The 27,421-nt window shown below is 38.6% G+C and overlaps 3 protein-coding genes across 5 annotated transcripts; 2 read left to right on the top strand and 1 right to left on the bottom strand.

Annotated features, from left to right (window-relative positions):
• Positions 1–8,756: 8,756 nt before the first annotated feature.
• Positions 8,757–18,435, top strand: LOC124632656 (sulfite oxidase, mitochondrial). 3 transcript variants are annotated; one of them, XM_047167577.1, is made up of 11 exons: positions 8,757–9,049; positions 9,283–9,449; positions 9,890–10,007; positions 13,316–13,494; positions 13,898–14,051; positions 14,522–14,714; positions 15,143–15,274; positions 15,623–15,815; positions 16,235–16,435; positions 17,068–17,240; positions 17,534–18,435. In XM_047167577.1, the coding sequence occupies exons 1-11, from the start codon at positions 9,024–9,026 to the stop codon at positions 17,660–17,662; spliced, it is 1,665 nt and encodes a 554-aa protein (XP_047023533.1). In that variant the 5' UTR covers positions 8,757–9,023; the 3' UTR covers positions 17,663–18,435. The 3 variants fall into 3 exon arrangements, with proteins under 3 accessions (XP_047023533.1, XP_047023543.1, XP_047023524.1); XM_047167587.1 differs by having other exon boundaries at positions 8,758–9,049; positions 13,898–14,059; positions 14,560–14,714; positions 15,140–15,274; XM_047167568.1 differs by having other exon boundaries at positions 8,759–9,049; positions 15,140–15,274.
• Positions 18,436–23,244: 4,809 nt separating this feature from the next.
• Positions 23,245–24,993, top strand: LOC124631411 (gamma-butyrobetaine dioxygenase-like). Its single transcript, XM_047165791.1, has one exon. It carries the CDS (start codon positions 23,673–23,675, stop codon positions 24,921–24,923), a length of 1,251 nt encoding a protein of 416 aa, XP_047021747.1. The 5' UTR covers positions 23,245–23,672; the 3' UTR covers positions 24,924–24,993.
• LOC124631418 (mitotic spindle assembly checkpoint protein MAD2B) lies at positions 24,978–25,954 on the bottom strand. The gene has a single exon (XM_047165802.1). It carries the CDS (start codon positions 25,772–25,774, stop codon positions 25,190–25,192), a length of 585 nt encoding a protein of 194 aa, XP_047021758.1. The 5' UTR covers positions 25,775–25,954; the 3' UTR covers positions 24,978–25,189.
• Between the last annotated feature and the right edge of the window lie 1,467 nt (positions 25,955–27,421).

Raw genomic sequence — 27,421 nt, 5'->3', positions numbered from 1 at the left:
GATGAAAGTGGAACGAGACCATTAAAAGCTTGAACGGAAAGCTCAGTTTAAGTCGGTACACTCAATATGGAAAATAGATTCTAGGGTATATAAACTATTAATAATATTTAATTAATATATCTTGGTCGTAAGTAATTTAAAGCATTTATAATTATAATGCCTTTTGTATAGTTTAGGGTATTTAAGCACCACTTGTTCCTATCGCCAAAAAACTTTAGAATTTAATTACAGAATAAATTACCTGAACTATACTCAAACATGACAGTTTATAACATAATCCTATTCCACGCGTCAGGTGATATTAAGTTCATTATAAGCGAAGTTTATACAATAAATCCATCCCACCTTATCCATCATCTGAGAAAACGTTATCATAATTATATGAGTCATCCTTCAATCTTGTTTATTATTCGGGAGATGGCTTCATTTTCATGCTAATAGAAAAGGTGGGAGGATACAATACGTAATCAAAATCATCAATACCAATAAACGTATTTGCAAAAAAATGGGTGAAGAAAACAGTTATCAACAACGATCACATTTTAATTCGTCGTCCAATATTTAATCTGTAAGGAAAACACGGATTGCGAAATCCCTTGGATTTCTTCGGCCGGTATCCAGTACCCTCAATACGTATAGTTCCTGTATTTGCGCAGCATTTATTCACGGCCAGACCTCGGCCGCGCCGCTAACTTTTTCAATAACCGTCCCCCGGGATCCGAGTCCCGGGGAAATCGGACCTCACGATCGGAGCGGGGTCTCACTGATTGCGAGAATATTTACTGAACTATTCATCGCTTTTCGCTTTCGCTACCGCTTTTGGGACGATTAATTAAGTAATATTGGGCTTGTCTAGCAAGTTGTACAAAACTGTTGTTGTTTTTAACTTAAACTAGACTAGACAGGACAAGTAAACAAATTCTATATCGGGGTTATTTATTCCATTTATACCTACCTATATATGAAAAGAAATAAAGGACAAGAATCAATACGATTCGTAATCTTTTTTTATAAAAGCGGCCTAGAAATCTAAAGATAGGTGTCCTTACACTTTTGTGAAGGTCGAATCACCTTTTATGATCACCAGAAATACCTATAACCGTGTTTAAAATTAACGTCGTCAGTATATTAAGGTGACAATGCCCAAAGGCTACCTACTCGTACTTAATTGATGTATTTTTAAGCTGTTTTATGCCTCCTTCGCTCGCTGCTGTTGACGCACTACCCAAGTGAAGTAATAAATAGGACCTCGTTACACTGTCTTGAACTGAGGAACAGATATATAAATATTTTTCTCAACCATTTCTTTAAGGAATACGGAGGATCTTTAATTATTTTTATTTTTGCTGACTTTTTTATTCCAACACATGGCCAATGTTGTGACTTGTGGTAAACTTACTGATTAAGAGAATCTAGGAACATTTCCTTCTCAAAAGCCTTTGATATTTTTTATAACTTGAAGTCCATAGGTATTCAAGTTTTCTCTAGCTTCTGCCCACGGTTTCACCCGCGTCCCGGATGGTGACAAAAATATCCTGTCCTTTGCCCGGGTCGAAGCTACCTCCCCTCTAATTACGGTTCAGCCATTCTTGAGTTATAAAATTTGTTCTAAAATTTCACCACCGAAAGATATCCATAAGTGAATAAATCAAAATACAAATTGAGTTTAGACAGTCGGTAGTAGGTAAGTACTATAATGCTTAAAAGCCTAGTTGCCACCTCGGAACAGACAAAAGATGAAAACTTTCAAATATTTTATAACTTTAAGCACTTCCAAGGCTTTAAATTATAATATCCTACTTTATGGTTTTCAGTGTTTTACAAATTTTTTCGCCTCGACCCTGTGCGTAGGTACAATATGTGTCTCTACCACACACACGGAGTAAGGAAAGAAAAGTGGAGATGCCGTAATGCTGGTAGGTCAGGCATGACATGACCAAAACTATCAGTTACGAGTGGATTAACGAGGCGACGATTTTTGGTATTACAAAAAAAATGGTCGGGTCCAAAGAAAGCTTATAAAAGGCTGAAAACAGTAACGTTCCTCGTCGCCGGTTACCCATATTTTGGCACCCTACATTCTTAGGCAATTTTCCGTTACGGCACCTCCACTAGTCATTTTGTTCTCCATGACCACACATCACTGAGGTCATAAAAGCGTTTTATTAATACTACAATAATAGTTTTCTATTCAACACGTTATGGGAGAATGACATAAAAGCGAACGATTATTTCGTTCAAAAAATCAGAAGGTGAAACCATTAGGATAGCAATTTCGATCGTAAAATAGAAATTAGGGGGTCGTAAAATATATGAAAAAGGTTGATATTTTCATGAGTCATTCCAGATTTAATGTATCTACGATTTTGGAACACATGAAGAGCGAATGCTAGTGACATATCTTAGCATAGGTTGTCGAGGATTAGCGGGAATCCTTAGAGCTGAAACCTGCTGCTGCTGGGCGGGTTTGTTCGAAGGAGTTACCGCGGCCCGCCCTGGTACACGAAGGGTTCCAGAACACAACGGGAGGTGCAGGGGGTAGGTAAAAAAAGCTACCTGAGGGTGTGTAAAAGTTTAAAACTATATCTTTATGGGAAAGAACAATGTCAGGTTTCGGCCCACCCAATCAACTTTTAAAACTGAATTCTCACGTACACAAAGTTCTTTACTACAACAATTTACATATAAAATACTAACTTCTTATAAAATAGTTAATTGTTATCTAGAACTTTTCCAAAAAAAAAATATCATGTTAATAATTAATTATTTTGTTTATCGAGTTCAAGTTTTTCGTTTGAATAATTTGGTTTTGAGAAGTTCAATGCAAAAGTGGAAAACATAGAAAAGCTTCTGACATTAAACTACACAAAAAACTGTAAGAATTTTCACTGTACATGAAATATTTTTATTGAGCCTAAGTTACTATGGACGTCTGACATTGTTCTTTAAACATTATCTTTACAAAAGATAAAAAATAGCGCTTCACAATGAAACTTTTAATGGTAACCTATTGACGTAGGTATGACCTGACTATTGCATTTTTTCTTTGAGTCTTAATAAACCTTAATTAAGCTCCATTTTGAAAAAAGGCAAATCAAAATCAATACTATCTCCTGCAGAGTTTATAGGCACCTATAGGGTCTAGGTACACACTCGACCACCCTTACACGTTCCGGACACAAGTAAACTTTATTCCTCTAGTAGTTGAAGAAGCTATTTCTCGTAAGGAGGGCAATAAAAACATTGCTGTGCGCGACGGAATGTAATAATGAAAGGATTTTATTGATAAACTTCTTTCCAGGTGTACTTTTTCATGTGGGTATGGGTTAAGAGAGGAAAGAGGAATACTTGTAGGTAATGTACCTACAAAAGCTCTTAAAAATCTTGATTGTGGCATGGGTATACTTAGCTACGTAGTACGTAGGTTTACCTACAGTATAATTGTGACTCGTAAGTCGCACCTCAGAGATGAGGGGTACAATACATGTACCGCGGCCCTGGCACATAAAAGGCCTACGACGGAACACGACGGTTTTTAGTCAGTAAGAGTCTGACACTCCCTCGCCGCTGCTAACCCACAGCAGGAGGGGTTATTTGATGATTTTTGACGTCGTTAAAAAAAAAAAGAAGTGGTACAATACATATAAGCAGATGCTTTAGACTCTGGACTGTCTTTTGAAAGCTCTTAAAACTCTAGAGTGATTTCGGATCGACGATGAAATCGAACCTAAGAAAACCACTTAATCAACAGGGCAGTTACTTGTCAATACATAAGCACATAGGTATAACAACAAGAGAGAGGAACTCTCATAAGAGGTGTGTATATGGTGCATACGTAAATAATATCGTCACAAAGCAACGTTGCACTGGAATACTTTGGAAGACGCAAATACCTTAGTGGACAGGACATATGAAAAATTAAATTATAAATTTTAAAAAACCCCCAACCCAAAAAAAAGCACGCAATTATTATGACAAAAGGTTAAAAACGCTAAACCCTATAAAAAGCAAAAAATAACTTTTAACACTACGTAAGTACCAACTAAAGCATGTCAGACTAAACTAAATTTTGTCGTGTCGGGGGACCGCTCTAATTTATTAGCCTAACGTTAGAAGTAATTATATACTACTACATTACATATACTTCTTATAACTTTTTATACAATTTTATTTAGATACGTGTTTTTTTTTTATACGAATGTTGTAATTAGGTAGGTATCATTTGATTTATGTAAGTATTTTTAAAGGTAAAAAGCGGTCCCCCGACACGTCAAAATTTAGTTTAGTCTGACATGCTTTAGTTAAAAAAGTCGTGGTGGCCTAGTGGGCAAAGAACCAACCTCTCGAGTATGAGGGCGCGGGTTCGATTCCAGGTCAGGCAAGTACCAATGCAACTTTTCTAAGTTTGTATGTACTTTCTAAGTATATCTTAGACACCAATGACTGTGTTTCGGATGGCACGTTAAACTGTAGGTCCCGGCTGTCATAGAACATCCTTGGCAGTCGTTACGGGTAGTCAGAAGCCAGTAAGTCTGACACCAGTCTAACCAAGGGGTATCGGGTTGCCCGGGTAACTGGGTTGAGGAGGTCAGATAGGCAGTCGCTCCTTGTAAAGCACTAGTACTCAGCTACATCCGGTTAGACTGGAAGCCGACCCCAACATAGTTTGGGAAAAAGGCTCGGAGGATGATGATGACATGCTTTAGTTGGTACTTACGTAGTGTTAAAAGTTATTTTTTGCTTTTTATAGGGTTTAGCGTTTTTAACCTTTTGTCATAATAATTGCGTGCTTTTTTTTGGGTCGGGGGTTTTTTTAAATTTATAATTTAATTTTATTTCATGCTTTTTGAAGGAGCTCCTTAATTTTTCCTTCTTTCATTTAATTTCTTTTATTTTAAGATGGGGTCGCTATATGCGATCTCGGCCAAAAGAAGCTGTTTAACAATCCTCATGACATACCAGCTCTGGGAGAATTGCACAGATTGAGAAACAACAAAGATTAACCTTTGGTCATTCTAGATTTTCAGCAAAAATATAAATCGGTTTATCCGTTTCATTCCGGCATTCCAGGGTTTCATCCGCCAATCAGAAACATGAAGAGAACTCGTCAAGACAAATTCAACGAGCCCAAACTCGATGGGTTTACTAAACGGCAGTTCAGGGTTACGTCTCCTATCTTCGTGTCCTAACAGCAGACCAGCTCAGTGGTTCCAGAAGACATTAGTATTTCAAATTTCAGATCCCACATATGCTTGCAAGTAAACTGAGCGTGTAACATTCCTATCACACCTAACAAACGAGCTGATGACCTTGAAGACCTGAACCGATTTCCACCAAACATATATTACAATCGGATCATCCGTTTGGGAGCTACGATGCCACATACACACACACACACACACACACACACACACACACACACACACACACACACACACACACACACACACACACACACACACACACACACACACACACACACACACACACACACACGTCAAACTTATAACACCCCGTCGTTTTTGCGTCGGGGGTTAAAAATCTGGAACAAATGATCGCATTTGGAACTGCATCGTTTTATTTTCGAGTGCATCCAATATCCTACATTATTCAAGTTTGCCAATAGTATGCAAATACCTACAAGAAAAAGATGCGGCAGCAACAATTTTATTTGCAAAACTTATAAAACTAATGCATTAAGTCTTTAAAATCTCATTAGAACATGAGAAAGAGGTTAACGACGTACAAACGTAGGACTACTTACAACAAAAGCTATAAACGTGTAGGTAGATACCTATTTTAAAATTTATAGCCTTATTGTGTAATACCTAACTTTTGCCAGCAACTTAGGTGATCTTCACACTGCCCCGCATCACGCTGCATCTTGCGTGTCGACGCACCTACGCGCGTTCCTGCGGGAGTGCAGATCTGCATCATCGTGCGGGTTTTTTGCACACTCACGCGCGTAGGTGCGTTTTGTAAATTCACGCACGGCGGCTCTCATCGAGTTCCATTTTCAAATATACACGTCACGCCCATTCAAAATCACGCGCGTCACTGCGGGATTCAGTGTGCCATACCTTGCGTCTCGCCCCGCACCTACGCGCGGGGGTGCGTGTTTCTCCGCATGTATGTGCCTGATCCGCATGAACGCGCGTGGATGCATTTTCAGTGTGTTGGACTATGCGTGTTTTCTATACAAACGGAGATATTTCCATACAACGGAAAAAAAACGCATCCACGCACTACGCTGCATCATGCGGGGCAGTGTGATAATCGCCTTAGGGCTTCAAATACGTGTAAAATACTTACTTAAGCTAGGTTAAAGAGACTTTTTTTAGTTTATGTTCGTCTCATGAAGAAGGTTTGATTACAACAAGCCCTTTAAGCCCTAGTGTAATGACTTTCACAAATCTACAAAATGACTCTAGAAAACTGACATAAACCAGACCCAACAATCGAACTTGAAACTCGTTCTATCATTCGAAAAATTTAAACCATTAGATCATACTCCCTACCCCAACGCAATAAGGGAACCAATGTAATTCGTTCTACTAGTGGACCATATTAAAAAGAAATGAAAGTATACACTATCACATCATTCACGTGGACAAGACGTGGATACACAAATTCTGCTAATATCCCATTGCTAATTATGTTAAAAAACAATGTTGAAGTGACTGCTGCATGTGTTAGATATTATTAACATTACTTCGCACTTATAGTTCTTTGCTTAGGTAGGTACATAATCTGTACTGTTTACTGTTGAAATCCCGTGACTCTCTAAATGAGTGAAAAAAAAAATACGTGTGGCACTCGGGGACTGCCGCGGTAAAGCTATTGCATAGCATTCTGTATCAACTTATGCAATTATAATTATTTATTTTTTATTTTATTCATACAGTATTTCTTTTTCTTTAAATACTATATAAATAACTATCTCGTCTCGATTCGATAAATACTTATACACCTATATACTTTCTCACAAACAGCTGATTATGTATTCGACCGATTTCGGAGCAGCTCGTCTCGATTCGGGCGAGTTCCGTAAAGTCGTGCAGCGCCGTGTCGAAGACTGCCGAACTGACAGGACGTTAGACGATGCACGGCCTTCAAGCCACACCTCCGAGCGTGAGGTTTTTTCGTTACGGAATTTCTGGATTTGGTCCCGCGCTCAAGGCCTGCGATAGAAGCTATGCAATAGCTTAAAAAGGTAAACTTACCTGGGAAGTGAGGAGTAGCCGGGGAAGGATCTGTGGCACTCGACGCCCGCCGGCCGGCTGGCGGGAAGCTTCCTCCGCAGTTCCTTCGGTAAAGCCTTTCCTGGGTCTGGTTGGTACGGGCACAAGCGGACAGCTTTTCTAGCGAGGGTTTTTGATAATTTTATATCGCGCGACCGACCGCGAGAGACAAGAATATTTTACAGATCAAAAAACAAAAGCGAAAACCGTCGTGGCAGATAGGTTTTAAAGAAAGAAATAAGAAATGACCAAGAAGTTTGTACATAATAGTGCTGCATCTTTTATTAAAATAATGCATAATAAATTATTTTATGTCAACGCTACAATATTCACTCACGAAAATATCTAATTATGGTGATAAATTAATGGCCACCTGCCGCATTTCAGTGCATCGATCACTTTTGATGTTAATTACGACGAAGGTAGAAAATACAATCTTTGAGGAGTGGCTCGGGAGGAGTCACGGCGCCCTCACGTACCGCATGACGCAGGTCCTCACCGGACACGGTTGTTTCGGGAGGTACCTGCATCGAATCGATCGTGAAGAGGCGCCCGGGTGTCACCACTGTGCGGACAGCCCCGAGGACACGGTGTACCAGACAGTCCAGGAGTGCCCTGCGTGGGAAGGGCACCGCCGGGTCCTCTTCGAGGCTTTAGGCGGCAGTGACCTCTCGCGTCCGGCCCTGGTTCAGGCCATGGTCCGGGGCGAGAGGGAATGGCATGCCGTCGCCTCCTTTTGCGAAGCGGTCATGCTCGAGCGAGATGGAGGAGGCAGAACGCCAGAGAGTTCGCACCTCTCATCCCGGCCGCCGCGCTGGACCAGGTAGACACCACGGGCGCCGGGTGTCGCGAGATGACTCCCGGCCACCGTAGGCATGGGTCTGTGGGCCGTGAGTTCGGGTAGCTCATCGTTCCTCTGTCTACTTAGACGACAGACCCGTGTCGACGGCGCGCGTTGTTCCACGTGCTCCTCAAAGAGATGTCAGCAACCCCAGCGGGGCCCAGTAGGCCCAAGGCCTGCCGGGGCTAAGGGTTGTTCGAAAGAGATACCGCGGCCCCTGGCACATAAAAGACCTACGACGGAACACGGCGGTTTTTGGTCAGTAAGAGACTGACACTCCCTCGCCGCTGCTAACCCACAGCGGGAGGGGTCATTTGATGATTTTTGACGTCGTTAAAAAAAAAGGTAGAAAATACAAGGTACTCCCCTAATATTCCATCTGTGACTTTTTATATCTAAGTACCTTACTACCTACCTATTTTTTAGTTTCGAGTCATTTGTAGCCCTGGGTTTTATAACGGAAATCTTGAATGATGGATACAACATAAAAACCCTTAAAAAAACATTTAAAACGACGAATAGTGTAAAATAATTTTAAGTAGAATTAAACAACGATTTCAGTTTTAAAATTAATTATAAGTACTCCTTGCAAAAAAAAACTAAACGCAGTTCTTCCCGAGTTCCCAGGTCAGCTGTTTTTGAAAACTATCCTTGACATTGTCTTGTCATTAGTGTCGTCACTTCATCAGTCATCACGGGAAAATAAGGCCAATATCATCAATCGACTTGAATTGAATCGACTTCGTAATTTAATTTTCTCGCTACGAGTTGGCCGTGTTGTATAAACAACAGTAAATTGATTAAATGATAAAAGGTCGCAACAAACAGGGCATTATTCAAGGCCGTAAGACTGTTTTCATAGTTGATAACAGTCAGTTTCACTTCTACCAGTTTATCATGTTAACGTCGTAAGCGAGCTGTTTTGAAGAATTCAAAGGAAAATGTCGCTGAAAAATATATTGCTAAGGTAGGTCAGTGAGAAATATGTGTTCGACAGTGCATTATCTATACCATATTCTAGTTTGATTTATAGAACGATATTACGAAAAGTGTAAGCTGAAGTTTGATAGGCTGTTTACAAATGTTCAGAAATGTCAGCAGACACAAAAGTAAATATGTTTTTGTAATTTACGTAATATCTAGGGACTGTTTCAGTGTCTTTTGATTAGGTAAAAATTGTTTACCAAGCTTGACTTTCAGAACAATCCATCAAAAGAACAAATTCGTGAACGTAGCTGCCACTGCAGTAAAACTCACAAATCAAGAACAACATGAGTATAAAGAACAAAGAAGAAATGATAGTAATTACAGGAGAATTGTTGGCTCAGCATTATTTAGCTCAGTGCTAGTTGGAACTGTATTTGCAGGTATTTATTTTGTACTTAAAAGTCGCACACCTTTTCATGGCAAAAGCTAAATCTTTTTACCTCTCTGAACTATCATTTGTATCCCGAGGAAATCCTTGACTGTCTCCGCGGACCCAATTATACAAGAATTTCATATCAAACTGTAAAGCTATTTATTTATTAATATGGAATCACAACAAGCTGTGTATAAGTTAATATTAGGAAGAGTCACAGTTATTATGTGAAAAAAATGGTTTTTATTTTACCCTGGTTTAAATTAACTTAACATATTAAAACATGTTTTCAATAAACTGTTAGCCAGATAAATAATTTATATTTCCTCAATACTATAAGTATATAATTATGTGGTAAGGTCAACATATTTAAAAGTAACTTTGTAAATAGCTAAGAATGTTATTATTGGCTATATTTTTATTGCAGATTATGCATTTACATTTCAGAAAAATCCCATAAAAAGGGCAATAAAAACAAGGATGGAGACACCAAAGTTGAAGCCGGTGAGAGAAGGCCCGACTTGCCAACCTTCAGAGCTGAAGAAGTTAGCAAACATGATAATGAGTAAGTTATTTTGTAAAAAAAAAAGAGAACTCTTATGTTTTAAAACAAGCATGTTAAGGAATATTTAGAGTTTACTATATAATTGGCTTTGAATTATCTGTAAATATGAATGGTATATTATTTGCTAATAACAGTAGTGAACAAATATGAAGTGCTAATAAGAACTCGTAGAAGTAATATCCAAGAAGCCAACAGGAAAAAAATCTATTCAGTAAAATCCCCCTCACCACTTTTCCAGTTTTTTTTACTATGATCCATGTGTTATTGGAATCAATATCATGAATGATTACTGTACACTTACTCAGACTGTCTACGATGCACAGTTAATATCCCAAATGATATACCAACTGCTTGGTAAATTAGGCAGTAAAAATACCTGAGTTTTTAATTTCATTTAGTGTCAGATTCTCCATTTCTATGCTAGTAGTGTTCTTATTGTATATTTTCTTCCTTATGGCAACTATCTTTAAAATTATAAGTCAAAGAACAAAATTAATCTCAATACCAATCTTCCAGTTAGATTAGATCAACAAGATTAACACATGTTGATAAGAATCATACATAAACATACAACGGTTGTGGGCTTCTGTTGGCCAACAATCTTTCAACTGATAACTGTACGATATAGATAGAGATACAAGTATTTGCTACTTTTGACTGTTGTCAAGTGTAATGATTATGTATTTAAATATTTGTGTAAATAAATTGACTCAAAGACTTTAAAAGTTGTTATCGTTAAACATACATCAATGTCGCAATAAGAAACATATTTAAGTGCATTTAAAAAGTCACATTTATAATCGGTGGGATATCGAGACTTTAGTTTATTAATTATCTGTATTTGTTGTAACCGATGGCAGCCCTAAGCTAAGCAGGAATACCCGCTGAATAGGATGTGCCTTAGTTAAACACTTCGATCAGATGGTACAATAAATATTTGAAGTTTGAAGTTCATACGTACAAACACAAAATATCGCAATGTGTCGATTACTTACGCATTAGGTATACGCATAATCTACAAACACGCATTAATGAGTCGATAACAAAACCGTGTCAACAATGATTGCGTACACAATAGGGTATTTTAGTCTAGATGAGAAAAAAATTAAAAGTGTATTACAATGATTGTTTAGAGGAAAAGCAATCGGGAAATGTTAGTTTCACTTCGTAAGGTACATAAATATATTTTTTATTGCAGTTTAAAGTTTTTAGGTTTTTTATCTGTCTTTGAACACTACGAAATGTCGCCACCATGCTAATGACGTCATTACGGTAGTAAACAAAAGTGTATAACCTCTAAATATTATCCACATTTCCCAAAGTATTGATTCTTGAAGTAGTTAACCTATCATTAAAGAGTATATTTCATTAGATAGGTAATGTTAATACAGTTACTTACATCAAAGTGATCTTCACAAAAGTATAAACGAGATTTATCTGATAACAGTCCGGGATCTCGTCTCGCAACTTTTAACCAAGTGTTTCTCATATTTATATCCACTGGTACTTGAATCCTTAATTTGTCTGGTGTTTTTACACTAGGGTTCTCACATTCAGAAACAACACACCAACGATACGGAGCATAATTACTCATTATTAAAATTTTCAATACATATCAAAATATGTATTACTGACAGCTGTAGTTTGTTTACTAACGTAATGACGTCATGACCAAAAAACAATCATGGCGTCCGTTGTGTGCCGCGTTTTCGCGAAATACGCGCGAAATTTGAAATTATGATAAAAAAAAATTGGTAAAAAAACTTTTAAGTTAAACGGTTTTATCTTATGTGCACTGAAAACTAAAAAATAAAAAAAAGAGTTACTTACCTGTCAACCTACGTAGGTGGTCCCGGTCATATTAGACTAAAATAGAAACGTGGGGCCCATTAACTATAGCTGTAGTACTTTCTTCTAGAGGTATAATAGGTGTGGATTGCATCGACTTACTATAATCGTAACTGGAGATTTTGACAATCAATAATCAGCCGTAGCGGCTTAACCAGCGAACGCCGAGCTCATGATCTACCAAAGTATAAAGATATGCTTTGCCATAGGTAGGATTTCAGAGGGCCCCACGTTTTTATTTTAGTCTAATATGACCGGGACCACCTACGTAGGTTGACAGGTAAGTAACTCTTTTTTTTATTTTTTAGTTTTCAGTGCACATAAGATAAAACCGTTTAACTTAAAAGTTTTTTTACCAATTTTTTATTTTCTAGTTTTTAGTATTTAATGATAATGCCTACCGAATATTCTTCTTTCTATATATGGTTCAGCAGCGGTGAGGGAGTGCCAGACTCTTACTGACTAAAAACCGTTGTGTTTCGTCATAGGCCTTTTATGTACCACGACCACGGTCACTCTTTCGGACAATCCCGCAGCCCAGGCAGGCCTTGGCCCTGTTGGGCAACGCTGGGGTTGCTGACAGTATTCTACTTGAGTAGCCCTTTCATTTGATACCCATATTGAGGGGGTTGTAGAAAAATATGTAATCCGCCATTTTGTATCGGCGGCCATATTGGATTTACAATGTTATTGATATTACTATATTGTATTGTCATCAGAATTAAAGGTGTGTACCAAATTTCAGATCAATCTGACAACAGGAAGGTACTTACATTTGAATTACTAAATTTGACCCAAGAATAAATAAAACAAACGGGGTGAGCTAAATAAAACCGTTTAACAATTAATTTATATTCGTACATAACGTGAGAAAAAAAAATATTTTTAATTTTTTAGAGATATATTAAGACTAAAGAATTTATTTTAGATATATTTCAAAAATGCATGTAATACCCTATTGACGTTGTATACTTAAACTTATATTAGCGGCCATATGGTACTTAGGAAGTACGTAAGTATACTATTAAAGATCAAGAAACGCTAAAACTCAGATACTTATAGCAACTACTATACTACTACAGACTTAATAAAACGAAGTAACAATATCAATTGCATCATCGCTTTATCTAAAATCTGCCCCCTGCATCAAATGATAGTGTCGCAAAATTTTGATAACGAATATGATTTAATATTGAAACTCTTGTCAAAGTGATGATTAGGTACGTACTTTGCAAGTCCAAAAAGTAGGTATACTGTATGATCGAATCAAGCAACTAGTGAGACTTCAAAAGGCCTATTTGAAAATCTATTCTAATTGACTCACTGGTTACCATTGCTTTGCGCACATGGATATAAAGTAACCTAAGGCATTTCTCGGTAAAAAAAATACAAATAGGACAAACAAACTCACTGCTCATCTTTATCATATAAGCAAAGATTATCTTTAATATTCTTTACAGGAAGAGTTTCTGGGTGACGTATAAGAATGGCGTGTACGACGTGACGTCATTCCTCCCCTCCCACCCTGGAGGGGAGCAGATCATGAACGCGGCAGGGCTGAGCATTGAACCCTTCTGGAATGTGTACGGCATGCATAAGACGCAAGAGGTTTATGCCTTGCTTGAGTCTTATAGGATAGGTGAGTGTTCATGCAGAAAGAATTACAAGTAACATTGGCAGGGTGTTTTTCTGACCCCAAAAGTGCAATCCTGGATTTTAGACACCTTGAAAATAATTCCCAGGCTTCTAGGATACATCCCTGAGGCCCAAGTTGATAAACCGACAACATAAACGTTCGTTTTTCCTGAAACAACTATTTACTTCGCAAAGTATAATAATATGTGAAAATTTATAGTAAACAGTTGCTTTCATAAGGCTGACGTTTATGTTGTCATGTATGAGCTTGGGCCCAAGATCAATAACGCATACTTAAATTCCTTTCATAAATATTCCTCCTTTGCATACAATTGTTGACCTTGGCATAAGACCAGCTCCCGAATTACTCCACGTTCCCAATAAAAACACCAGCAGCATATTCACAGGTAACCTACACGAAGACGACATAGTAGACCACACAGACGAAGAGCTCTGGGTGAAGGAGCCGCACAGAGACAAGCGGCTCATCGTGAAGACCAACAAGCCGTTCAACGCTGAGATACCCGCCAAGCTGCAGATTGCGCACTTTGATACGCCCAAGTATGTTGGTAAATGTTGTGTGATGCTGCTTTTGTTTGACCAGGAATGTTTTTTTGTATAAGTATTGTAGATTGATGTGTTTTTGTTTTATGTTGTGTTACCAAATGTTAAATTGTTGAGGTTTATTTTAAAAGTGTACAGTACAATGTACAGATTCAACTCGTGAAGGACTTAAATTTCGTAAAGATTGCTGATTGATGTAACCGCAAAGAAAAACAAGTACTTGTCATCCACTTTAGCAAAGTTCTCAGTATAGTACTATCCTTGCTCTTGCCATTTTTTATCTTCTCGAGTTGCTTAAAGCGATTGGTGGTCCTACCAAACAACTACTTCACCATCGAAACCCCTAAAAACTTGTACAGTTTGCACAAGTAATGCACAAGTGTGTTTATTCTGGATGTTGCCAAATCTCCCAAACAACACAACTAACTCCAAACTCCCTCAAACACAACGTCTTCTTCTGTTTGCAGTGAATTATTTTACGTCCGTCAACACATGCCTGTTCCAGACTTGGATGCTGGCCAGCACAGCGTTCGCGTCATCATCAGAGATGGCAGCACCAGGGTTAAAGAGTTCAGCCTCGACAAGCTGGAGATGTTCCCTAAGGGGAGCGTGAGAGCTGCCCTCATGTGTGCCGGGAATAGACGGAGTGAGATGAATGAGGTTTGGTCTTTTTGTCATCAGCCTAGTATTTTGGTCTTTTGTCTATTGTGTTAGGATTGGCTTCTAATATAACTTGATGGAGCCTAATGTTTTAAATGGATAGACTGCCTATCTGACCAAAATCTATTTACTTACCTATCTGGGCAGTGCGATGCATCTTGGAAGACAGGCGGTCGGACTTAGCTTGTGACTAATCTTAACAATTGTCAAAGAAAAACAGCCAGGATATAGTTATAATCGTCCTTTCTGAATGCTGCCATGATTATATGGTTACCTGTAAATCCTTTAACAGCTGTTTGACGGACCAACCGTTAACAGTTTTAGTCTTGTTTTTAACAGGCTTATTTTAATTACCTGTTTGGTACATACATCTATCCACGTATTCTTCTATTTAGACTCATATTTTCTCCTCTCTCTCTCCAAAGCAGGTGAAGCCAGTGAAGGGCATCAGCTGGCAGGGCGGCGCCATCAGCAACGCGCTGTGGGAGGGGGTGTACCTACGGGACGTGCTGGTCTACTGCGGCGTCGATGCCGCCAATACTGTCGGCAAACATGTTATTGTAAGATTTATTATTTTATATACTTTGGTTTTGGAGAAGAAGACTGGATAAATTGGCAAATCGATAACATTATCCTGGCCATTTTGTACAAGGCTTTAGCTTAAATTAGTTGTTCTCAAAATTCCATTCTTAAATATCTGCGAAAAATACACGCACACGCAAATGTAGTTTTTGAAATATTCAAAGCTCAATTTTTAGGTATTTAAAAAATATACGATGAAACCCATACCATTTGCCTCCCAAGATTCACATTTAATTTCTCATATAAGAAACCTTGAATCCCATTTAGTAATGCTTTGACTGGGTTGAATAACTCTGCAACTGTTTACAATAGAACCATTTCTCCAGTTCACAGGCTCAGACATAGACGCGACAGGGGTGAACTTCTCGACTTCCATCCCTTTGGACCAGGCACTGAACCCGAACGGGCGCATATTGCTGGCCACACACATGAACGGCAACCCGCTGCCGCCCGACCACGGGTACCCGCTCAGGGTCATAGTGCCCGGAGCACCTGCTGTCAGGAGTGTTAAGTGGCTGGGTATGTATTTGTGTATTTGAAATAGGTTCTAGTGTGAAGTTCTGTAATTAATTGAGATTAAAATCGAAAAATGAGATGTATATTATATATTGATGATATGATAAAAGTTAATCGTTTCTAAAAACAAACGAAGGTATCTATGATATCTCTTGATAGAGCCAAAACTTGCCCAGGGCTGCGGTTTGTTCCAAATAGTTATTGGAAAGTGCTCAGACAGCTTCAGCATGATCACGAACTTAATCCATAAAATCTGACACTGCTTTTAGCTCCATCTACACCGGGACGGCCCCGTCATTGCATGATTCATACTCCCCCTGACATCTTTATAATTATTTACCCACAAACTTTTTAAATACTTATTTCCCCCAAAAGTCCATTAACCAGTCTGACCACTGACCAACTAGTGACCTTGTCAACAGAATCAATAACGATATCATACGACGAGAGTCCGTCCCACTGGCACCAGAAGGACTACCGATCCTTCAACGCGTCCAAGACGTGGGAGACAGCGGACTTCGCCACCGCGCCGCCGATATACAGCCTGCCCGTCACCTCCGCTATATGCGACCCGGCTGATGGCGATGCGGTGGTCGCTAAGGACGGGGTTGTGGAAGTTAGAGGTTGATATATTATGTTTTTGATATCGAAAATTACTGGTTGGCTTTCCTTTTTAACGATATTTGCAGTTTCTTCCAAAAATAAAATCCTTGAATTTGTCATTTAAAAATATTCTGATAACTTTATTTTCGTGGTATTCCTAGTCAATGTGCTTTTGGTCTATTATGTATAAGAAATAATAATAATAATGTCAGGACACCTTTTCACACACGGTCGGTTAGCCCCATGCTAAGTTATTAATTAACTTGTGTTATGGGTGCTAACACAACTGATAAACTACATATAGCTACACATATACATATTTATAAATACATATTGTAACACCCAGACCACGGCCAACAAGCATGCTCATCACACAAATGTCGACCGAACCGGGAATCGAACCCGGGACCTCAGGTTCGGCAGTCCGGCAAGGTGACCATTGCGCCATCGAGGTCGTCATGATGAAATGCGTACTCACAGATGTACTATGTACTATATTTGTCAGACTGTGAGATTATCATGGCCTATTAATACTTAACATTGTAATCGCCATTATTTAATCCCATACTTTCATGAAACACTTGATAACTCAGTACCCAACATATCCAAAGTATGCTAAAACACCTCTTCATGTATCAAACACTTCCCCTAGGCTACGCATACTCCGGTGGTGGAGCAAAGATCCTCCGTGTGGACATATCCCCCGACTGCGGCAAGACGTGGCTGCAGGCCGACGAGCTGCAGTGTGACGACGCTCCGCCTCAGCAGCACTACGCCTGGACGCTCTGGACTGCCAGGGTACCCGTCGCCAAGGGACAGAAGGAGGTATGCTTGAAAATTATGTTGAGAGTAAAAGTATCAAAAGTAGTTGTACTCTTTTTAGTGGCATTTAAAAATAGTGGAAAAATACATCAAAATTACACCGACATAACCGATAAAAATTTACGAGGTTTAACAGCCCTATGTGTTGAAGACAGTTGTTCCATGGCAAACAGCTTCATCCAACAGGTGAAACTAAAGAAAGCACCCACAGTTTATTTTTACAGGATTAAATAATGATGTGTCATCACTATCGATATTTACATCGTTTCAAACTAATGCTTTACTCTTCATTGTAGCTCGAATTATGGGCGAAAGCAACAGACAGTAACTTCAACACTCAACCAGAGAAGTTTGACGACATCTGGAACATTCGAGGGGTTCTCAGCAACGCTTACCATAAAATCAAAGTACAGATCAAACATTAGTATTTAATTATTTTACCGATTGAAGGAAAATAGACTGTTGTAATGTATAATGCACTTATTCAATGGTGGATAGCATTTGGGATTCAAAAACAAAATGCTTAAATTATATTGATAAGAATTGCTTTAGTATCGATATTCATATGTTATGTATTCACATCACTTCAGATAATAATCCCAGTTCCTTGTGGTGCCTTTATATTTGGCTTTGTTTTGATTGATAAAATCAAATATATTATTCGCCGCGAAAATATTAACAGCTTTTTATAGATGCGTGCTTTTTTCAAAATCGAAGTTCTAAAGATTCCACCAGTAAGACTGGAATTTGCTATATTGTTAGTTATTTTGTAGGCATAAAATGTCTTGTTTTTCTTAATAATTGTGTAGATGAATTTTAATAATGTTAAATATTGTCAATAAATCACATAGTCAATGCATATTGATCAGCAATATAGGATAATATAGGATACCTACTCACTTATAAACTGCTTATTGTTTTAAGTACTGCAGATTCTGTGTTCGAAAGTTACATTTGTGGTCAAATAGCTTTAACGCCCCGTTTCATGCCAGCCAAAATGTATGATCAAAACAGTATTGCGCATGCAAAAGTCGTTAAATAGCTATCTTTATACGAGCAAAGTTATTTGACGAGAATTAAAAAATCTGCAACAACCCTAGTAACTCTTACCAGATCTTATATCATTGTTTTATACATTTTCAGCTTATGAAATGGTTGTTTGAATCTAGCCTTAGCCTTATCAAATAAATACATATATTCCCAGAAAGGTCGATACTCCACGCTATATGAAAAATATTTACACCAATTTTTGAACTAGAAATACCTATAAATAGATTTTATTTATTAATCTTCCTGCCCAGGGGCCCGATTCTCCTAAGTTAATATTGTTAAAATCGAATAGAAATTAAATGGCAATATGATCGCAATAGCAGTTTTAACCTTATCGGGCATTCTGCTACTAATATAAGACCAATCGTATTCCAATGACATTCAATTGGTTTGCGATTGGTCTGCTATTTTTGGTGATTTTGGTCTATACGGTAGTTTGCTGTACAATTATTTTGCAATCGTAAATCATTTGCAGACAAAATGATTCATTATTGAATGACAGAAAAGGATAAAAACGTTTATTTCAAAGAAAAAATAGCGGAATGCCACATACGCTTCAATCGTAATCGAGTCGGGATTGGATCTCAGTCGAACCGAGTCGAACGTGAATCGTGTTCGTTGCGGATGGCACGACAGACGTACCATCCAATTTTTTTTACATATGGCGTATGACACTCGTTTCGTGTCATTTTTAAATGTCTTATAACTCGCGCAAATCGAAATTTCTTGAGGTGCTTCTTGAACTAAACATTAATCTTTTTGAATGCGGATCATTATTATAGACTTCGTTTCTGGAAATAATGCAAATCAGATAATTCCAAGGGTTGACAACCTCGATACGTTGCATTACGATTACTGCGATTAGGTACGTTTTAATGAAATGCATTATTTACCTCGAATTATTATTAATAGCTGCATCTATTTTTCTTATCTTCTATTCTATTCTATTTTTATTTATGGCAATCCATGTCGATGCAAACGTCGACGATTCTGCCAATGACAAGTGGAATGAGAAGCAAGTCGTGCTTGTGATTGATAAAGAATAAAATTAAATTGATCTTGAAGACAAACTTGTGTAACTTAACGTGTTAGTAGGACGGCACTGAAACAAACAGAAATACATTTACATATATAAATAATAACAATATGTTAGTAACATAAAACGAATAATATATATACCACAACTATACAAACAGTGGTCTAAATAAATAGGCCACAGTTTATAATTTAATATTATTTCGATGGATAGACATCAATAGCGCCTGGAGCAATTCTGGACAGGAGTAAGTTAAGAGGGAGCGGAAATTAGTAGGGAGAGGAATCTTAAGATTTCGAAGACGACCATATAAATCAAAAGATGAGTTATTGGGACAATTAAAGAATATATGGTCCAGGGTACCCTCATCCAGTCCACACTCGCAGAGGGATGAGTCCTGCACCCGAATTTTGCGCAAGAAGACCGGAGTACAACAATGACCTAATCGTATTCTGCACAGGACTGAAATAACCTGTTTAGGGTATTTTTTAAAATGACTGAACCACGGTTTTGATTTTACAACCGGTTGGATAGTGTAATATGAACTACCCTTCTTTCTGCTGGAGATATTCCACCATTCCTGCCACGAAGTCTCAAGACTCAATCTAGGAACGTTTAGTAGGTCATGCCCTTGAAGGGAGAAGTGTGCAAGGTCCACTGATTCAGACGTGCATGCATCTTTAGCCAATGCGTCAGCACATTCATTTCCTGTTATACCGCAGTGGCTAGGGATCCAAACTAAGTGAACAACTTTCTCTTGCCGAGAGCAGGAGAAAAGGGACTTTTTGATATCCAGGATAATAGGACAATGGAGTTTAGATCTAAAGGGATTCTGGGATAGGGCTTGGAGACAACTAAGGGAGTCAGTAAAGATAACTCCGAAGTTGATCTCATGGGACTCTATAAAGTGACAAGCTTCCAATAATGCCACGCACTCGCCTGTAAATATAGAAGACTCCTTTGGGCATCTGAATTTCATAATGATTTTCGAGTTTTGGTAATAAACCGCGGCTCCAGTATAACCACCATTCAATTTGGAAGCATCCGTGAAGAACCTTTGAAACCCAGTCCATCGTTCACCCAAAACCGCATTAAAGGTTGAATTTGCCGATGGGGAGTTTTTAGATATGCCAATGTTATAAAATATATTAGGGGTGAAGCAAAGTACATCATAGGGATAATTAAATAAAGGAAGTCTGGGATGTGATGCAATAGGGGATTCTAAATTTTGAAAAAATCGGAATGCTTTCAGGAATAAGGGGATTTCTTTATGTTCCCAATATTTTGAGCTGTGACAAAGAGTGTCAAGCTCTCTGAGTTTTGGGATGAGAGGGTGGGATGATTTGGGAATAACCCTGGACAAAAAACGAGAAGCAAGGTACTGACGTCTCAGGGCTAAGGGAGGTTCAGCGCATTCAACCTGTAAGGCGTTAATAGGCGACGACTTCATGCAACCTGTGATGATCCGAAGGCATTGAGATTGGATCCTATCTAAGCCGGCCAAGGCACCTTTGTTACCAGGAATCACCAAGTGTGACCCATAATCCAGAATGCTACGGACTAAAGCATTGTAAATTAATTTCATAGCGAAGGGGTGTGCCCCCCACCAGACCCCAGAGAGAGCTTTCAAAATGGAGATAACTCGTTCGCATCTTTTAATTAAGTAATTTATGTGATGACTACCGGATAATTTTGAATCTAAATAAACTCCTAAAAATTTTGCTTTTTGGGCTATGGGGATGCCTTGTCCTTGGATGTTCACTGAGACCTGAGGGATCAGTCGTTTTCGGGAGAAAATCACTACCGAGCTTTTTGGGGCAGATAATGAGAGACCATGGTCCAGAAGCCATGTGTGCAGAGAGTCCAGGGAGAGGCAGAGGGATGAGGCAGCATCCTCTATGGAAGAATTAACAACATATAACACCAGATCATCAGCATATTGCAGTAAGTGACAATCAGCATTGAGGCTGGAGCCAATGTCTGCCGTATAGAGGTTGTAAAGTAGAGGGCTTAAAACAGAGCCTTGCGGAAGGCCTTTCCACGTCTGCCTCATCTCGAATACTTCCCCCTGCACTCTGAGCATTAATGAGCGAGACATGAGGAGTGCGCATATACATTGTACCATCTTACCTGGAATCCTCAGCTGTTGCAATTTCTGCCTGAGGACTGGAAGAAGAACGCTGTCGTATGCGGAAGATATGTCAAGGAATGCGGCTACAGCAGATTCATTTTTGGAAAAAGCTGTACGGATGTCGGTTACCAGAATTGCCACACTATCCATGGTACTAAGCCCCTTTCTAAAGCCAAACTGATGGCTCGGCAGTGAATCCCTAGACTCAACCAACCACTCAAGCCTATTTTTAATTAAGTGTTCCAGTAACTTGGCCAACACGGAGGACAAAGCAATTGGTCTAAGGCCATTCGGGTCATCAGCAGTCTTGCCGGGCTTTAGGAGCGGAATGACTACTTGTAATTTCCACTGGTCAGGAACCCAACCATATTGATAGCAATAATTAACAATGTCAAGGTAGTATTGCTTAGCTTTAGAACCGGAATGAGCTACAAATGAATACGGTATTCCGTCCATGCCTGGAGCGGAATCCCTAACATGACGCAACACCGCATCAAGTTCCTTCAACGAAAATGGTTCATCCATAGGATCATCCAAAATATTTACAGACGGTAGCAGAAGTTCTGGAAACGAAGGAACAAAGGCTGGAGCAATTTTGTCGAAGAAGGATTCAGCAGTTTCTCTCGTGATGGGGGAAGAGATAGATGGGGAGCAGCCTCGCCTAAAACGATTAATGCTCTTCCATACTGCTGATATGGGAGTGGAAGGGGATAGAGAAGTGCAATTTTCTTATCTTATTTAGCTTATCGGGCTATTATAAATATAAGTAGGTATATGTAAAGACAACAAAACATAAGTAGATTTTTTTGCAGGAAAATATCTGTATCCATATTCTGCTATCATTACGGCACTTGCCTACTACACAAATCGATGAAACACAACAAATGACATCAAATAATAAAAACAGAAATTAGAATCTTTATTATAACCTACAATCCCAGTATGATATGTACCTATGTAAATCATAAAACAAAACAAAAGGTTTACAACATCTGAATAAAAAAGTCACTTATCATCCATTTTCAGTGAAACACATATATAATCAGTTCAAAACCACTTAACACAAAGTAACTGACCGTTTACTTTCGATTTTGGAAGTCGACTGAATACAATTCAAGGCTAAACGAGAAAAAAAGAGCATTTTATTCTGTACATGGCTGATGGCACAATAGGCGTGTCATCAACTGATATGGCGCTCGACACGACTGTCGTGTCACGAAGTATTTGTTCGTCGCCACGCATTAAAGTGCACTAAAATGGGCGTCGCAACGAATCGGATAAGTAAAATTAGGAGAATCGGGCCCCTGCTGTTTCCAAGTACGTGTCTTTTTCTTCCATTCCTCTCTGTCAGATGTCTAAATAGATTTTATTTATTAATGTTAATCAAGTAACTATGAATCAAAAATGTTGTTATTACTTGTATTTAAAGCAATTTATTTTTAATAAGGTATATTTTTTACAATAAATAGTGTTATTGCAATAAGTATTTTATTTTTGAGGAAATAAAGCCTCGAATAAAACGCCTAGCCCTAGATATAGGTCCTCTTTATCTATGCATGTTCCATATCAATTGGTTTAGCTTCAGATATGTCTCTGCTTTACTTTATGTGATGAGAAGGGGAGATAATATAATGTTGTTAGCAAGATGAAATATGGCTAGTTTATGTTATTTCGATGATAACTATATCCGTTTTGTGGTTCAAATATTTGCCGATCTTTGTGCTCTTGTTGTGTGACGTCATAACTTAACTAGATAACAACGATTGTGTACCTAAAGTCGCTGTTTAATTAGTACTGCGATTATTTGTATTTGGTTTAATTAAGATTATTTTAGCGACAGTCAGATGAGACTGCGAAGGTCGATGTCGTGTTCCAACGCTGTTGTTTGCAATCACGAGGTATCTACCTACATTTATGTTTATCCTGAGTATATAAAAACCTGTTCAAACTAAGAGCTGTCTTGTCCACTTCAACTAAGTATGTTATTGAATCAAGTTCAACGGTCTAGGCCAAGGCTTTATGCGTAAAAGTTATGAGCAATAACTCTCTAAGCTAATTGAGCAGCTGTTCAAAACAATAGACCACTTACACACGCCATCACATAAACAATGATTGTTATATCATAACGTAACATCCCGGTTCATTAACATACCGAACATGAATTATATCACAGTTTTATCTCAGTGTCGTGCCCGCTCGCTCGCGGCAGCACGTCAACATGTTCGCCTTGAGACTCGCTACCAGGGCGAAACACTTCGCTCAATCGTTGCCAAGCGCAGCTTCTATCAAACTAATTCACACACAAAATGTGCTACTTAAAAATAAAACGGACGATTTATTAAACGTAGATATCCGCGGCGAGTCTTTGCAGTTCCCATACGTGTGGTTACGAGAGAACTGCCAGTGTGAACAGTGCTATCATACCACGGCCAAAAGCCGAATTCTTGATTGGAGCAAATTCGACGTTAACGTTAAACCGAAGGATGTTTCAAATCACCAGAACTACCTGCAAGTCACATGGGACGACGGACACACATCCCAATATAATTTGAACTGGCTCAAACTCAGGGGTTTTACGCCGGAACATCAGAAGAACTACACCGATACTATCTATAAACCCCAGAAGAAAACGTGGCATGGTGATGAGTTCAATAAAATATTTTCCAAACATGATTACAACGAAATATTAAACTCAGACGAGGCCCTATATAACTGGCTACACCAGTTTTCCGTTTACGGTGTCGCGTTGATACAGAATACACCAGACTCGGAAACAGCTGTAGACGCGATAGTGAACAAAATTGGATTTACTAAGAGGACACACTATGGGGTCAAGTTTGTTGTGCGGAATGTACCGAACACGAGTAATGTGGCCTATCTGTCGAGTAACTTGCAGCTACACACTGACCTGCCCTACTATGAGTACTGCCCGGGAACGAATTTACTACATTGTTTAGTTCAAACAAAGAGCCTAGGTGGCGAAAACTTACTATCGGACTGTCACTATACTGCCAGATACATGGAAGAGCATCACCCAGAGCAATATAAGCTGCTTACCGACACGGAAATCGAATGGCGGGACGTTGGGGTAGAAGACGGCAACGAATTCTTTAAGTTATACCGCGAGCCCGTTATTCGATTAGACCGACACGGAGAAATAACGCGAATTAACTTTTCCATTCCACAAAGAGGCAGTCAATTCCCTGGGCCTATTGAGACAGTGAAGCCATGGTATGAAGCTCACAGAAACTTCCTGGTTTTGAATCATAAATTCGCGGCGCGGTTCAAGACGAAAGCTGGGGACATATTATGTTTTGACAATATTCGACTACTGCATGGAAGGAACGCGTATGAGGACAGCGAGAATAATGTGAGACAACTGATAGGAGCCTATGTGGACTGGGATGAGATATACTCAAGGTTGAGATGCCTGAAAGTTAAGCTGAAGAATGAAGATGGCATCTGCTGAATGCAGTTTTGAATGTGAATAACCAGTTGATGCCTGCAAATAAAAATACTTATGTAATAACATTAAAAAATGTGTTTTATTTATACACTTAAAGATTTAGACATTTACAATAACACTTTCCAGAAGACAGTTGGCACAATCTAAATTCCATCCAAATTATTGTTTTATTATTTTAATAACCCATTCTCTTACAGTTTGTCCTCATTTTTTAATAGATTGTGATTTTTTTAAGTTTTGTGATCCCAAAGCCAGTAATTCTTGATTTCTCATTTCATCTCTACGAAAGTATCCAAACCATAATTTCTAATTGAAAACCTGCTGAGGGGAATAATTTTCTGAGTCACCTCTGTCTTGTCACTGACTTCAACCAACGGGAACTCTTCGAAATCAGGATTGATTGATATGGCAACAGCATTAGACTCATTAGTATGAATGTATATGGAGAAACTGCAGTCATCAGGTAAGTGCTTGAAGTGATTACTTATAGCAGCCAACTTTAAACAAAAAGTGCGAAGATTCTGTTCGCACTGTACCAAATAGGCATCGCCAGTTTCATCAAAGTTCATGTTTTGATGAAATTGGAACACAAATTTCAATAAGGTCTTGTACTGGTTGTCTGTGACAGCGAACTCGACGCATGCTAGTTGATCAGTCTTCAAGCACTCGCTTATACTCTTCAAACACAAGTTGATGTACTGGTTCACCTCAGGATGTATAGAATGGTTCACAACGATGTTATACTTTTTCCGCCTGTCGAAGATACTCTTAGGATAAACAGACGTGTAATATAGAATGTTGTGAAAGGCTACAGCTAAGAATTCTGTTGTGATATCCACAAAACAATTATGCATTGCGATTTCAAGATTTGGTGATAATTATTGAAACACTTTGTTTTATAACCAAGCAGATTAGTTAATAAATGTATATAAAATAAAGCTATATTCCAGTAATATTAAAATTGTATGGCTATAATGGATTTTTGCTTTTCAATTTTGTAATTTGTAAAATTAAAATGTAAACAAAACAGCAACCAACTGTCAAACAAGATTGACGTAAGGAATCATGACATTGACATGGTTTGACATATCGACACCGCATTTTCAGCCTAAGCTTGTATTTCACCGAAAATATCTAAAAGCGAAACATGAATTATTTACATATATGTATAGAATAAAAACTAAGGCCTTAAGTCCTAAAACAAACCTAATGGTTCTGCAGTTAAAGTAAAACCAGGTTTAAATTCTTTTCAAATAGGTTGACTCCCAATTAGGGCTGCCATCTCGAATTTTGCCAAACCCGGACAACATTAAAAAAACCCGGACATTTGGCGTTAATCGCGTTTTTTCCCCGAACGAGTACGATTTTTTTAAACAAATTAATACCTAATTTGTAATCCATTTACTATAAACATATACTTACTTAAATTCAATGAGGTGCTTCCTTACATGAAAAGTGTCCGGGTTTTCCTCGGACACTTCTTGAAACCCCGCCCGGACGGCCTCCAAACGAGGACAAATCCGGGGAAACCCGGACGGATGGCAGCCCTACTCCCAATCAATAAGGTACCCCATAGATTGTTAAGATCTGTAACTTACATAGGTATGCCCACAATAAAGATACTTTGACTTTGATTATAGGTAGGGTTCCGAAAGAACAAAACGGATCGCTTTGTACTTCATTCTCATACTTATTTTATGCTGGACTAGCCGTTTTCCCGCGGTTTCGCCCGCGTCCTGTGGAAACTACCTACTGCCCGCACCGGGATAAAATATAGCTCATGTTACTCGCAGGTAGGGCTGCCATCTCGAGTTTCGCCAAACCCGGACATTTGGCGAAGATCGCATTTTTTCCCCGGACGAGTACGATTTTTTTAAACAAATAATACTTAATATTTAATGTAATCCATTTACTATTAACTTACACTCAAATTCAATGAGGTGCTTCCTTACATGATGTGTCCGGGTTTTCCCCGGACACTTCTTGAAACCCCGCCCGGACGGCCTCCAAACGAGGACAAATCCTGGGAAACCCGTATGGATGGCAGCCCTACTCACGGGTAATATAGCTTTCTAATGGTGAAAGAATATTTAAAATCAGTCCAGTAGTTTTTGAGTTTATCCATCACAACCAAACAAAGTTTTCCTCTTTATAATATTAGTATAGATTACTTTATTACATACCTTACCTAAATGCTAGCATTGCCTTGTAATTTTGTCACCTAGCAGTATAATGACACATTTACAAAAAAAGCGAAACTGGGTTTTTACGGCCTAAGTGTTTAAAAGTGTATAATTTATAAAGTGGTAAAACGGTACGGCATTAGTTGTTAAAACTATAAAATGAAGTCATAACCTCGTTTCAAATGTTTGCTAAATCTTTGACCCTCATTTCTGTAAAATAAGAAAAAAGTAGATGTGTCATTATACTGCTAGGTGAGCGATATTATTTATGTTTATAAATTAATTAACAGTCTAGCCTTTTCCCAACTAATGTTGTGA

Source organism: Helicoverpa zea, chromosome 1 (assembly GCF_022581195.2).
Source record: "Helicoverpa zea isolate HzStark_Cry1AcR chromosome 1, ilHelZeax1.1, whole genome shotgun sequence".
Taxonomy (NCBI): Eukaryota; Metazoa; Arthropoda; class Insecta; order Lepidoptera; family Noctuidae; genus Helicoverpa; species Helicoverpa zea.
This window is presented reverse-complemented; position numbering and strand designations above follow the sequence as displayed.

Coding starts and splice junctions, on each gene's coding strand:
- LOC124631418 (XM_047165802.1), bottom strand. CDS start 25,774: ATGCATAATTGTTTTGTGGATATCACAACAGAATTCTTAGCTGTAGCC.
- LOC124631411 (XM_047165791.1), top strand. CDS start 23,673: ATGTTCGCCTTGAGACTCGCTACCAGGGCGAAACACTTCGCTCAATCG.
- LOC124632656 (XM_047167568.1), top strand. CDS start 9,024: ATGTCGCTGAAAAATATATTGCTAAG. Junction 16,436..17,067: donor CGGGGTTGTGGAAGTTAGAG/GTTGATATATTA, acceptor CACTTCCCCTAG/GCTACGCATACTCCGGTGGT. Junction 17,241..17,533: donor TCGCCAAGGGACAGAAGGAG/GTATGCTTGAAA, acceptor TCTTCATTGTAG/CTCGAATTATGGGCGAAAGC.